The sequence below is a fragment of the Notolepis coatsorum genome (assembly GCF_963971535.1).
Source record: "Notolepis coatsorum genome assembly, chromosome: 14".
NCBI classification, from domain to species: Eukaryota; Metazoa; Chordata; class Actinopteri; order Aulopiformes; family Paralepididae; genus Notolepis; species Notolepis coatsorum.
Window position 1 is genome coordinate 37,444,800 of NC_140178.1, and position 15,654 is coordinate 37,460,453.

The window sequence follows — 15,654 nt, forward strand, 5'->3', positions numbered from 1 at the left end:
GTAAGGTATTTGCCCAACAAAATAAAATGTCGGGTTTGCAGTGCACTGTATATTTTCGTGAAACACGTCGCCAGCCCCTCCCTGTCTGCTGCTGCTAGTGCTGGAAAACACGCAGCATACTCTCTCTCTCTCTCTCTCTCTCTCTCTCTCTCTCTCTCTCTCTCTCTCTCTCTCTCTCTCTCTCTCTCTCTCTCTCTCTCTCTCTCTCTCTCTCTCTCTCTCTCTCTCTCTCTCTCTCTCTCTCGCAGCTGTTGGTCTGGAGCGCATATTGTGTTATTAAAGGGACACTATGTAGTTTTGGTGACATCTATCGGTGAAACTGAATGTACCATGATATACGTGTATTAACCCCAAAAATCGGGCTCGCGCGCTGCGCGCGCTCGCATTACATTTACTAATTAATGCCCTTTTATGATTCCGGGCACCTGCCTTTCTAAAGTCTTGTGCACGTCCCTGGCTCAGAGGGTAATCTTGATGACTCTAAATTTGAATCGTTCATTGGCGGGCTTGAGATACCCCACATTTCTGAGGAAGAGGCCAAGGAACTGGGGAGACCGATTACTCTCGTGGAATTGAGGGAGACGATTGTTGAAATGCAGAGGGGTAAGGCACCAGGCTGGGATGGTATTCCACCCGAGGTGTATTTAGCTTTCTGGGACCAACTGGGTCCATTGATGCTCGATATGATCAATTACGCTATCGAACAAGGGGAGTTCTCAAGAGATGTCAATATGGCGTTGATTTCTTTACTTCTCAAGAAGGACAAAGATCCCAATGATTGTGGTAGCTATAGACCCTTGAGTCTTCTCGGGCCGATTTAAAAGTGTTTGCCAAGGTGCTGGCCCGTCGCCTGCAGAGATTTATGTCTGTATTGGTGCACTGCGATCAAACTGGTTTTATCCCGGGGCGTCTGGCTGCAGATAATCTTAGGAGGCTGTTGCATGTAATCGATAACAGTAAAGACAATACAACTCCATCTACAGTTCTGTCTTTGGATGCCATGAAGGCGTTTGACAGACTTGAGTGGTCATACCTGTGGAAGGTACTTGAGGTCATGGGCCTTGGGAAGAGTTTTATTCATATGATTAAAGTCCTGTATGCCTCGCCGTCTGCGATGATACTGACAGGCAAAAACTGTTCCACACTCTTTCCAGTCTCCAGATCTTCTAGACAGGGTTGTCCTCTGAGCCCAGGACTGTTCGCGCTTTCCCTCGAACCTTTGGCCCAATTTATTAGGCAATCGGAGGACATCGTCCCCATAATGGTCAATAATACTCCACACAAAATTGCTCTCTATGCGGATGACCTGCTGATTTTCATGGACGACCCCTCCCGGTCGGCCACAAAATTATTGAGGATAATCGACGACTTTGGTAAATTGTCAGGCTTTAAGATTAACTGGAACAAATCAGCCTGCCTACCTCTTAATGAGCTGGCCAAGGCGGTACGACTACCAGCTGATATCCCCATAGTAGAACATTTTAAATACTTGGGCATAGAGATATTCCCCACGCTGAACCAAACTACTAAGTACAACTTCACGGGTACTTATGATAAAATACGCCAGGATCTAGACAGGTGGTCGTCCCTTCCTAACTCCTTACAAGCCCGGGCTTCCATAATCAAAATGAACATCCTGCCTAGGATAAATTTTATTAGCTCAATGCTCCCCCTGCCCCCTCCAATAGACCACTGGCGCAAGGTACAATCGATGGTATCTAAGTTTATCTGGAATAACAAACGCCCGAGAATCAAAAGGGCTACTACTCAACGTAGAAAACAAGATGGGGGCCTCGCAATCCCTGATTTTAAACTTTATTTCTGGTCCTTTTCACTGAGACCTCTGATGTGCTGGCTAGACTCTGTAGAGGCTGTATCGTGGCGCTCCTTAGAAGCGGCGGCGGTATCTCCGCTAAGATTGCAGGATGTAGTGTACTCCACTGTCTCTATTTCGAAATGCCGGCTGAGGTATGGACCGATCATAACTCACGTGATCCAAACGTGGCGTAATGTACAGAGGTTGTGTGGGGTTAAATGCCCATGGCACCTGGACTCTCCAATTTTTAATAACCAGCAATTACTTGTCGGGCACAAGCCGGTTAATATTCCTCAATGGCAAAGGAGGGGAGTGCATACTCTGGAGGATATTTATGATAAGAACGGCCTCCGTGCGTTTCAGGACTTAAGAGAATTTTATGATCTTCCCGGCGAGTCCTTCTTTCTTTACCTTCAACTAAGGTCAGCACTGAGGGCGCATGGCGTACCGTGGGCTCAAGCTTTGCACCCACACCCCTTCCTCAGGCTCATAGTGGACAGGACGACATCCAGAGGGTTTGTCTCAGACTTTTATACGCTCTTAATTCAATCCACGTATAAAAATGTATCATTGGATACAATCTGGCGTGTGGATATCCCGGAGTTGGACCCCGAGTTTGACTGGGATGATGTTTGGGCAAATGTGGCATTATCTTCCCGCAACCCCAATCACCAGCAAATTAATTTTAATTATATTCATAGGACCTATCTTACACCTAGGAAGCTATTTGCTATGGGACTGAACCGACTCTCGGTGCACTTTGTGCTCTCAAAAGGCCACTGGCACTTATATGCATATGTATTGGGATTGCCCACCAGTGGCCCGCTTCTGGAGGTCAATAACGGACAAACTTTCAGATCTGTGTGGCTTAACTATCCCATTCACAGCTGTTACGCTACTCCTGAACGATATAACGACACTACCCGCGTCCGTACAACTGAAAAGGGTTGTCCTAGCGGGCGTCACAGCAGCGAAGAAGCTAATAGCAATGAGATGGAAGGAGCCTGAGAAGCTTACAATGATTAACTGGTCCCTAACTCTATTGGATGTGATTTATCTTGAGATATCCACGGCGCGGGTGATTGGGGTAGGGCAGGCTGGCATTGACCTGTGGTTCGCAGCAGCTGAGAAGGTAAAGACCGCCGTGTGCGGCTGAGCGGGGTTGGGGTGCTTGATCGGGGGGGTCCGGCGGTCTCTGGGGAGGGGGAGGAGGAAATGTTTTGTCTGTCTTGGTTTTTGTCTTGTCCTTCTTAACTTTGACTGGGGGGATTTTAGGGGGGGGTTGATATTTAGCTATTCTGCGCTATATGTCAATTCACATACCATCTCCCCAAGGGACTAATATTGGCAGACTGATTGACCTGTCAACCAACTTGGAGGAAGATTTTCTTTCTTCTTACACTTTACCTTCTGCGAGTTTGGCAGTCTTGAACATGTGTAAGGGACCTAGGCTATCTACAGTAAATCTGCGGCAACACTCTCGTAAACAATCTTTTAAGTCACTCCACTTTGTAAAGGTGGGGAAAGGTTGGCATGTTTGAAGACCTTTTGTTATTGAAGTAGCCATCTATAATTGATAGGTTGGACGCTGTTTCTTTTTCTTTTTTGTCTTTATAATTTATTATTCTGTATTATTATTGTTTGTTATTCTCCTGTGGAGTTATGTTTTTTGTTACTGTGGTTATTGTGTTGTCTTGTTTCATGTAATTAATAATAAAAAAAAATTGATCAAAAAAAAAAAGGAATAAGTGGCGGTGTTTGCAGGGCTATATATATATTCTATATTATAGCTATGAGAGTGTAAAAAGTACCCAGAAATTATACTTAAGTGAAAGTATGGGTACCGTCTCAAAATCGTAATCGGTCGCCGGGGTTAACGGCTGTTGTGTGGCAGTGAAAGGGTTAACCTTCTGTGTATTGCCGCAGTGAAAGGGTTAACCGTTTGGTAGTGCGGCAGTGAAAGGGTTAAAGAAGAGTCAAATGCATGGGAGCAACCGTGGATCAGGAGGTAGAGTGGTCGTCCTTGAGCAAGACACTCACTGCACAATGAGCAGGTTGGCCACCGTCGGTGTGCGCATGTGTGAGTGAACGGGTGAATGTGAGGCGTAAGTTATATAAATGCAGTCCATTCCATTCCATTTACCAAATGTCAACTAGTACTACAGTATGTGTGGTGAGATGACATGCTTGAAATGATAACCACTAATCAATAGTGAGCCAGGAGACCATTAATCAGTCGTGCGACAGCCCCTCGCTCTGGGACCAGACAAAAACACGGGTATCAATCTAAAGTCCCAGCTTGACCCGTTTCCCTTCAGACGCGGGACGAGAAGATGCTGGAAGTAGGGGGCAGGGAAAAAATATATCTTCACTGAAACAGTTACTGTGCTTAATTCACTGTGAAATTGTGTGTGTGTGTGTGTGTGTGTGTGTGTGTGTGTGTGTGTGTGTGTGTGTGTGTGTGTGTGTGTGTGTGTGTGTGTGTGTGTGTGTGTGTGTGTGTGTGTGTGTGTGTGTGTGTGTGTGTGTGTGTGTGTGTGTGTGTGTGTGTGTGTGTGTGTGTGTGTGTGGGCTCATACACAAGCCTGTGTGTATCTGCACGAGTGAGTGTGCCACTGTAATGAGCAGTTAGATTGGACCACTGTGGATTCTCTGACTGAATTGATTGTTTACAATTAGCAGTAAGGAAAGCAAGACCACAGTCTTTACAGGCTCCACTTATTGACTGATGCGTGTGTGTGAGTGTGCGCGCGTGTGTGGTTGATAATGTGTGTACATAACTGTATGTGTTTGTACAGTATGTCTCGCTGTGTTTTCAATTAATTTATCTTTTAAACAACTTCATTATCGTCTTACATCACAACATAGGAGAAAGGCCATAACTGAAAGGTACAGGAAGTAATGGAAGCAGTGTATCATTATGACCTCATCCTCTTCTTCATTAGACCGGGGCATTTAAGCGGAACTTCAGCTCCCCCATGCTCGTCAACGACCAGCTGGCTGTCGTCAAGGAGGTCCAGCCCAGCCAAGGTGAGCACAGCCTGTAGAGTGGTGTGTACACTCGTGAGTGCGTGCATGCGTGTGTTTGTGTGTGTGTGTGTGTGTGTGTGTGTGTGTGTGTGTGTGTGTGTGTGTGTGTGTGTGTGTGTGTGTGTGTGTGTGTTTGCCATACCATAGCTAGGTGTGTGCATCTTATTGTCCTTCACCTGGCACTGTACTGAAGATGGCTTGACTCAAGACCCCTACGCTCTGCATCTTCTCGCCGCCTCAGACCCACTCCTATCCGAGCCCCTGGTGGAAATTATTCTCAGTCCTTGCTCCACAATGGTGGAACGAACTTCCCACCGCAGTCAGGTTTCCCTCCGCAGACTAAAAACACACCTCTTCAAACAATATCTGAAATAATATCTGAAGATTTTTTTTTTTATAAAATAAATACTAACCCTCTAACCTTTTTACTAATATGTACCCTAATACTACAGTATGCTACTATTGTTATACTACTACCTATCTTGCTAATATGTCTATACTACTATGCACTCAGAGTGTAACACTCAAGCTCCATATTTGACGAACAATGCCACTGACCCTTAGCCGCCAGAGATGTACCCCTCCTGGTGACTTGTTGTTCACAATCTGTAAGTCGCTTTGGATAAAAGCGTTCAGCTAAATGACTAAATTGTAAATTGTAAATGATGATCACCTATAGGTCAGCAGGTCAAGTAAGAGCGCTTGCAAAGAAAAATCTAAAAAACATTTCTCACTTAACCATATATTATACATGAACACTAAGGCATAAAGTAAATTATGGCTCAGCTATGTAATACTACAAACATAAATGGCTCCTACACCCCTGTTTCCCCCCCCAACAAAACGAGTTGTATAGTGACACAAATAGAAATTGGGCTCTGTACGGGGGATTGTGTTGCCAGATTAGATCGGAGAGACTGTCTAATCAACTTCATACACAATGTTTAATCGTTCCTGCACAACCTGGCAACCCAGAGTGAACAGAAAAGGTGACTGTGCGCACATGAGTCAGACTCCCCCGCACGTTGAAAATTGAACGCGGATAAAGCTCTCAAAGTTAAATACATATTGCTGCACACCTGCTCTTGGAAATGCCCAGTGATGCAGGCTTTCGATGTTGACGGTAGATATGAAGCTTAATCCAACCACAAGTCATCCTGCTGACATTTCATGCAGACTTTCTAATGACTTTTCTGTTCTCCATTCTGTCTGATGAAAACACTGCACAGTGGTTTCCATGTGAGGTTCTGCAATTTGAGTCTGGAGGCTGCGGCACGTGACCTGGAGCTGGAATAACACTGAGAACAATAGGCTAACGGGAGGTGGTGGCAGACCTGGAGCTGGAATAACACTGAGAACAATAGGCTAACGGGAGGTGGTGGCAGACCTGGGCCCTCATTTATCAATGCTGCATACGCACATATATGTGCGTAAACCGTGCATATGATAATTTCTAAGCAAAGTGTGGGATTTATCAAAATGAACGTGTGCTTGAGTTTGTGCGTATATCTACGCACAGCTCAGACCGTGCGTACATGTCACCAAGCGGTAGAATATGAAGACTGCATCAGACGCGGAAATAACCTTTCATGCATTAGTTTCAACACTGACGTGTTCGGAGTCGGACCCATAATTCATAATTGTAAAATAGAGACATGAGTGTAATTATTGTTGGGGGGGGGGACACACTGTACAACTGTACAAGCAAATAGTGCAGAACAGTGCTGATAGTGCTGATAGTGCAGAACAGTTCTGTGGGCCTTCGTGTCCATGGAGATGCTGTTGAAGATGGGTGGCTTATTGGTGAGCGTTATCCATTCAGGCCTAATTTTATTGAATTCAATTGTAATGTTATTACTGGGGTATCTGTAATTAAAATATCACTTAAATGCAGGTGATCAGGGTTATCCACTGAAGACATAGTTAATGACTCTGAACGACCCAACAGGAGCGCAATTATAACGGGCTCACTCGCCGCACAAGAGCCATTTAGAGCGCAGTTGGCCTGCTTGTTTGGCACAGGGGAAAGACACAGAATACCCACCTCCAAATGCGATTAAATATTGTTTCAAATAAAAAGCTAAATACTATTATTCTGTGTGTCATGTTTCCAAATAAGATTGTTCACAACAGAAGATGCTGTATACGTTCAATTTGTTGGTTAGACCTCAATCTCGCTCTCAGTGAAGCTTCTCATAGTTCGCTTAGTCCATTATTTCACATATATATTTCACATATTCTCACCATAATATGGTTAATTAGGGGCTGTTCTGTATGCAAATGCTTACAATCATGCACAAGCATAGACGGTAAGAACATTGGTATTTATCAACACGGAGTGTGCGTACACGCACGGATAATGAATCCCGATTTTTTTGTGCATAGAGACATTCTAAATTCCGTGCTTAGGAACGAAAAAAGAACACTATTTCTACTATACGCATTATTGATAAATGAGGGCCCTGGAGCTGGAATAACACTGAGAACAATAAACTAACGGGAGGTGGTGGCAGACCTGGAGCTGGAATAACACTGAGAAGAACAATAGGCTAACGGGAGGTGGTGGCAGACCTTCCAGAAACAGCCAGAGAGCATGCAGTATTCAGTAGCTTGGGAGTCACCATTTCACATCACTTCTCAGGCTTCCTGAGGCTTGTCTGTAGAGTTTGCATCCCATGGCAGCTCCGCTTCCCTTCCATTTCTTGATTACATCCCAGGAGATTTCACCGCTATTGAAACGGAAAGATATCTCTCGCTTAAGAAGAAAAAGTGTTTGTTTTTGAAGGCTTATCTCACTCTCTTGAAGTCACTTTCACTTGTAACTGCTGTCCTCCCTCTCTCTCTCAGATCTTAAGTGGGTCACTGTAGCAGTGACTGTGGTACTAGTTATATTTAGACTCTCACTGGTTCCTGATGACGTAGGCTGTCTATATGATCTCAAAGTCTGGTGATACTTAAACCCTCTAAGGGCTTGTGTCCATAGCGGACGTTTTTTTCAAGGCGGACCGCTTTGAAAAAAAGGAAAAAAAAGCTCAGAGCGTTTTCCTGGGTCTCGCGACTGCCGCGGCTCCGCCCAATCCTCGATGTTGATTACCTTGATGAGCGCGCTCCTTTCCAAAAGTTGAACTACTGTAGTTTCAACTTTATGCGCTGGGAGCGCTCCGCCCAAAAACGCTGCCACCGAGAGCTCATAAACGCGAGGCGCAGCGCTGGGAAGAGGAGCGCGCCTGTCGTGCCTGTAGCATAGAAATGAATGACAGGAAGGAGCTGACAACTCATAAAATGTCCGCTATGGACACAAGCCCTAAAGATGGTTTTGTGTGTGTGTGTGGATTGTGTGTAAATGAGATTGGTTATGTGTGTATTTGTGTTTGTGTGGTTATTCCGCGCGCGCATAATGAGAGTGTGCGTGCATGCATGCAAGTTTCTGTGGGCACATGTACACGTACATACTGTATACAGCAAGTCTGTTTCCATGTGCATAGTACATGTCGTGTGTGTGTGTGTGTGTGTGTGTGTGTGTGTGTGTGTGTGTGTGTGTGTGTGTGTGTGTGTGTGTGTGTGTGTGTGTGTGTGTGTGTGTGTGTGTGTGTGTGTGTGTGTGTGTGTGTGTGAGTGAGATAAGACATTCCTATATTGATCCCCTTGGGAAAATGTGGGCGTCAGGGCAGCATGGAGGAGGGTGGAGGTGAGGTAGAGGTATGGGCAGGGTAATAGTAGAAAGACATAAATATAGGCAATACAATTAGATCTGAAAGTGTGTGTGTGTGTGTGTGTGTGTGTGTTTTCAGAGGTGGTGCGGGCCCGTGTAGACCCGGTCTACGCAGCCTTGCGCTTCGGGACGTCCCTGGCACAGATGAGCCGCTCCAGTTTTGGCAGTGTGTCAGAGTCTCCCACCCGCAGCCTGGTATGACACCTCACCGCCTGGGCTGGATAGGGGACCGTAGGACCGTTGATCATACTGTATGCACACGGTGGCCATTTTGCTCTTATGTCATGCCGAGGTTGGGATTCCTTTCCACCCTGTTCCCAACAGCCTGAGCATGACATAAGAGCAAAATGGCCACGTGTGAACATGGTCAATTAGCATCCCTTGGACTGAATGATTAACCTGAGTAGAACCCCTTGTCTGTGTCTTCAGAATCATCAGGGCCTGTGATTTATAAGTTATATAACAGGTGATTTATAGGACCTGCATCATTTGCTTGTTAGGAGTTTTTGGTTTTCAAGCAAGTTGACTTAATTGAGAACTTAATTTGGTAACGATTTACATTAACTGGATATTCATACCACGTTATCATACCATGTTACTCCATCAATATGTTATGCTTGTGAAATAACAGTCATAACACATTTATAAGTATGTAGGAGGAATTACCGCAATCACCCTTTTGGTGGTTAAAAAAACTGTAGAAATTGTACTGTAGATGGTGAAGTTCCAAACATCACCATCGACGGCTTCCCTGTACCCTTCTACCCCCAAGTTAAAAGCCTCTGTGTCATCCTGGACGGTTCCCTCTCCTTTGCACCACACATCAAAAACATCACCCGGTCTGCCTTCTTTCACCTCCGTAATATCTCCAGACTCCGCCCATCCCTGTCCCAATCAAATACGGAAACCCTGGTCCACTCATTTGTCACATCCCGGATCGATTACTGCAACGCTCTCCTCATCCGACCACATCACCCCTGTCCTCATTCAACTACACTGGCTCCCTGTGCACTACCAGATCGATTTCAAAAACCTCCTACTCACCTTCAAAGCCCTCCACAATCTAGCCCCCATCTACATCACTGACCTCGTCCAGAAATACACCCCCTCCCGCACCCTCCGCTCATCATCTACTGGACTCCTCTCCATCCCCAGCTCACGCCTCAGTACCATGGGTGCCCGAGCGTTCAGCTGCTCGGCTCCCAGACTCTGGAACTCCCTGCCCCCACTATTATCCGACAGTCAGACTCACTCTCGTCATTCAAATCACAACTGAAAACTGAAATCTGTTCAAACTCGCATATTCACTATAACCTCCGTCACTGTCCTATACCCCCTGCTGTTTGTTTGTTTGTTTGTTATTTTAACTTCACTGTTTTTTATACTTCCTGTTGTTTGTTTAATTTTTTAACCTTGACTTTTAACTGCCTTGCTGTCTTTTTTTTCTACGATCTGTAAGGTGACCTTGGGTGTCCTGAAATGTATTAATTATTATTAAATATATTCAATAGAATGAATATGGCTCACACTCAAAAAGTGGTACATTCTCCAAAGCTTTTATGTTCTCATGCTAATCTTTTTAAATGATTCTATTTTTTTCATTAATGCACAAGAAGCACAAACATTTCAGCTAGTGCCTTCTTCAGTGTTGAATGATGTTTGTTAATGTTTGCATTTATTTAAAAAAAGGATCTAGTCATAATGAGTACAAACCATATTCTTCTACTGAATAACATATTCATAATACATAATGGAATGAAATGCTGTGCTGCTGAGGGGGGGGGGGGGTGTTCTGTGACTCCACATTCATGTAAATCAGAATTAGCATCATAGGTCAAGACACTAAAGCTGCCAGCATATGATCATCGATCACCTGTGCGCTGGCTGGGCCATTGTTTTTCTATGATAGGGAGGTCAAGGTTTTTTCTGCCATCACCGAAAATATATTTTTTTAAATCGTGGTATAGAGCCAATATTTATTTAAATGACATATAACTACCTGGCTATAATCTATTATAATTGATCATGGAAAACTGCCTCAGAGAGGATTGTAAATAGCAGTGTGAGAACTCTCATGCCGCTTTGGCCGCATTGAATTCCTAATAGGTGATGGCGCTTTTTGGTTAAAAACTCAAAAGTCCCAAACAGAAAGAAGAATCCAATTTTACACGGTTGTAGTCGAGATTTGGGGTGACATTTGGATGCAAAAACCTTGTTGTTGGCTCCTCTTTAAGGGGAGTAGCCATTTGAATGAAAAATGCAGATGCCATTCTGACAGGCATATCCCCAACAAATCATCAACTGACAAATGCCATTGTGTGCGCACAGGGATTGGCTACTATTTGAGTGGTTGTTTTTTCTACCAATTGAAAGTATCGTCTGGGACTTTTGCTTTTTGTGAGGCAAGTGGCCCGAAAATTTAAGGAGCCTAAACTGCGTTCTGCATAGCATTGTGGGCGGAGCTCCCATGTGATTACATTTCGGCAGAACGGTTGACCTCCCTGTCTATGGAGAGTGTGGTGACCGATGAGCTTTTCAAAGAGCTACAAATACAGCTTTATGTGATGTAAGCAGAAGCAGCTCTGAGAATTTTGCCTAATCCTCCCTGTGTTAAAAGCTCACCATGATCTCGGCAGGATTCTGCACCATCCCTCGCAGTGAGCAAAGAGCAGAATTCTCACACATCGGCCATTTTGATCTGATGTCGTGCTCAGGTTGGGTTCCTTTCCACCCTGTTCCCACCGTACCAGCCTAAGAGCAAAATGGCTGCCGTGTGAATATGGTCAATGCTGATCATTGGCAGACAGCTTAAAAGGCCAGAGAGAGAGAGAGAGAGAAGACTGTAAAAAGTGGACTGCAGCAGACATTGCATTTGACAGGCAAAGACGACACAGAGACGACACAGAGAGACAACAGAGAGAGATGACAGAGAGATGACCCAGAGTTCTGCGAGAACGGCGGGTGTTTGTTCCAGCCAGGTTCCAAGGAGCGGGTCACAGTGACACAATTGGCACAAGTTACTGAAACTCCACAGCGGGTACAGCCTTTCATAGGACAAAACAGTCCAACATATTTATTGGGCTGTTTATAGTAACAAGACATTGTCCAATGAAAATACAAATAAACGAGGTCATTTTGACATGAGGATGGCACTCCTGTAGATGAAGGAGGAAGGGAGGGAGGAGTCAGATCTGATCTTGAACTCTCATAACCCTCTTGACCTGTCAATCAAAGTTTAGCAGTGTGCATACCCGTACCGTCAGCTACAGCCAATAGGGAGATGAGAAGATATTTAGGAATAAGATATACAGAGTAGAATGGATATTGATAACATAGTCTTTTTACAGCAATGGTCTGAGTAGTTGCTGGGGTAATCGCACGCACGCACGCACTCACGCACACACACACACACACACTCACACTCACACTCACACTCACACTCACACCAGGGAGCTGCCCAGTGCAACCAGAGGCTTGTGCTATTGGCCACTGAGCAACTCCATTGGAGCAATTGACGATGCCTTGCTCAGGAGCACCCTGACAGTAATTGCCCAGATTTTCCCAGTTGATCCAGGGATTTTGAACAGGCAACCTTTCAGCCACAAGCTCACACTTCTCCAGCCTCTAGGTTGCTGCTAGAATAATAAGACGAGGATAAGGTCAGTGTCGTTATAGAGAGTTATTAGAATATGGCTTCCCCTTTACCACTCGGAGACAAAAGAAGTAGCGTTGTGGTAATAATAATAATAATAATAATAATAATAATAATAATAATAATAATAATAATAATAATAATAATAATAATAATAATAATAATAATAATAATAATGCATATAGCGCTTTTACGATGCTCAAAGACACTTTACAGTGTAAACAACAAAAAAACTGAACAAAACAAAACAAAAACAGTTAATGGTCGATAGCAAGAGTGAAAAGGTGGGTTTTGAGGGCTGTTTTAAAGGACAATAGGGTGTTGGCACTCCGGATGTGGCTGGGGAGGGCATTCCAGAGGGAGGGTGGCCCCAGGTCTGGAGCTTGGTCTTGATGCGAGTCAAGATCTGCATCAGTTTGTTGAGGGCTTTGAATGTGATGAGCAGTATTTTGAAGTGTAGCCGCTTGGTAGTGTGAAGGTAAAAGCACTACCACCGCAGAGACCGAGTAAAATTCTCGGTAGTGGTACTTCCAGCTTGGTTGCACGTTCTAACGAACACCATTGGCAGTGTTCGCGGGTGGGAAGCCGGTGGAGTATTAATCCTGGTCGTTGCAATAGTGACCCCTACTGGTCGGTCAGGGATCCTGTTCAGCAGGGAGGGGATCTGGGTTAGATAGCGTGAACCTCCACTTGTGTTACGCTCTCCCAGTGAAACTCCTTGCTGTCAGGTGAAAAGTAGCGGCTGGCGACTCCACATGTACTGTATCGTGGGAGCCGTGGTGGTTGTCTGCACCCTCCCTAGACCGATAGTAGGGCAGCGCAATGACCAGGACCGTGACACGCACAGGGAATTGTCATAAGGACTAAATTGGGGAGAACGTTGGGACTATGTCTTATCCTCATCATGTATGGAAGTGTGTCTGTATAGAGTTCCACAGTCCCACCCAGTTTGGTGACGTACTGCTGGTCCCACTTTTCAGAAGAAAATATATGGGTTAGCTATGGGCTGAAAAAGTTCTTTTATTTATTTTCCTTACTCGGAATTAACATTCAACGCATCCTGTGTGGGCTTGAGAGGGTTCACAAACTAAACATGTTCAGTCGAGGACCGGTGCTACTCGGATGAGGACCATATGGTCATCAAAAAGGAAGGTACTGGAGACACGGATTATCTTTAGAAAAAGATTTAATGGGGTGCAAAGATCTTCAGAAGACACGGATGTGTTGAAAGTGAACGTCAGTGTTTTTTGCACCCTATTCAATATATATATATTTTTGTATCTACTTTTTCTCCCTTTTCTGTGATTTTTCTCCCATCCCAATTTACCTCTCGTGCCAATTTTCCCTCCCCTGTCCTGATCGTTGCTTGCATGTGCCCCCCACTGGCCGGTCATAGGGAGGATAGAAGCCCATCACATGTCCCCTCCGATACATGTGGAGGCAGCCAGTCACATCTTTTCACCTGCCAGCGCGGACTCTCATTGGCGAGGAGTAACGTGTTGGAGGCTCACACTGCCCCCGCCATTTTCCTGTCTTTGCTGTGCAGGCGCCCTGAACGACCTGTAGGAGTGGCTGTTTACAACTACCAGACTACCACCCATCGACTCTCCTCCCGCTGACTCTGACAAATGAGTCAGTATGATGGCCGGCCCAAGCCGGAGGCAACGCTGACAGCCGGATTCGATACCGGTGTCTCTTGCGTTGGTGACGAGCGCAATGTCCGCTGCACCACCCAGCCGCCCCCTATTCAATATTTTTCTAAAGATGATCTGTGCGCTCTCCAGTACCTTCCTTTTTGACATCCTGTGTGGGGTTCATCACATTTAAAATCATTTATAAAATTGTGCCCATCACTGGCTGTGTCTCATCCTCTTCATGTCCTTGAGAACATCAGGGCTGTGTCTTATCCTCTTCATATCCTTCTAGGGCTGTTGTGCCCCCCTCCCCCTGGGACAACCCGCATATATAAATGTATAGGTTATGTTAATGTGAATGTTATCTATATTCACTCCAACATTTACTATAACATATGTATATGTGAGGCGCTTATGAAGGGGACATTTTGCCAATGGTGCCAATAATATTAATTGGCAGGGCTGTTCAGAACAGTGAGAAGGAGCACTCAACTGCTTGAAGAAGACGATTATTTTATTGAATTAAAATCTGGCTTATCGCATATCCCTCCAAGTTACACACACACACAGTCCTCATATCCTTCCAAGTTACACACACACAGTCCTCATTTCCCTCCGAGTTACACACACACAGTCCTCATTTCCCTCCAAGTTACACACACACACACACACACACACACACACACACACACACACACACACACACAGTCCTCATATCCCTCCAAGTTACACACACACAGTCCTTATATCCCTCCTAGTTACACACAGTCCTCATATCCCTCCTAGTTACACACACAGTCCTCATATCCCTCCTAGTTACACACACACACAGTCCTCATATCCCTCCTAGTTACACATACACACAGTCCTCATATCCCTCCTAGTTACACACACACACAGTCCTCATATCCCTCCTAGTTACACACACACACAGTCCTCATATCCCTCCTAGTTACACACACAGTCCTCATATCCCTCCTAGTAACACATACACACAGTCCTCATATCCCTCCTAGTTACACACACAGTCCTCATATCCCTCCTAGTTACACACACACACAGTCCTCATATCCCTCCTAGTTACACACACAGTCCTCATATCCCTCCTAGTAACACATACACACAGTCCTCATATCCCTCCTAGTTACACACACAGTCCTCATATCCCTCCTAGTTACACACACAGTCCTCATATCCCTCCTAGTTACACACACAGTCCTCATATCCCTCCTAGTTACACACACAGTCCTCATATCCCTCCTAGTTACACACACAGTCCTCATATCCCTCCTAGTTACACATACACACAGTCCTCATATCCCTCCTAGTTACACACACAGTCCTCATATCCCTCCTAGTAACACATACACACAGTCCTCATATCCCTCCTAGTAACACACACAGTCCTCATATCCCTCCTAGTAACACATACACACAGTCCTCATATCCCTCCTAGTAACACACACAGTCCTCATATCCCTCCTAGTTACACACACAGTCCTCATATCCCTCCTAGTAACACATACACACACAGTCACCCACACATAGCATTTAATCAGAGAGGTCAGAGCGCAGGTTTGCCTGCAGTGCAGCACCCCCTGGAGCAGTTTTGGGATTCAGTGTCTTGCTCAAGGGCACCTAGGCAGGATGGTGGGCACCGTAGATATAATACCTTTCAGTCACCAGCTCACAGCTGGAATACACCCTCTTGTTGAGGCCGGGGATCGAACCAGCGACCTTTCGGTTACTGGCCAGCCTCTTTAGCTCTAGGTAACATGTGTCAAATCCGGCCCGCCTGGCCTTTTCATCC

The 15,654-nt window shown here is 45.2% G+C and overlaps 1 protein-coding gene across 1 annotated transcript in view; it reads left to right on the top strand.

The window, feature by feature from the left end:
* The window catches only part of LOC311240502 (SH3 and cysteine-rich domain-containing protein 2-like), a gene marked incomplete at its 5' end in the record, with an annotated part of 152,523 nt that overhangs the window by 111,966 nt on the left and 24,903 nt on the right, over positions 1-15,654 (top strand). The window contains 2 exons of the mRNA XM_084329079.1: positions 4,762-4,846; positions 8,638-8,753. Coding sequence (XP_084185205.1) covers positions 4,762-4,846; positions 8,638-8,753 — 201 coding nt within the window. The remainder of the gene's footprint in view (positions 1-4,761; positions 4,847-8,637; positions 8,754-15,654) is intronic.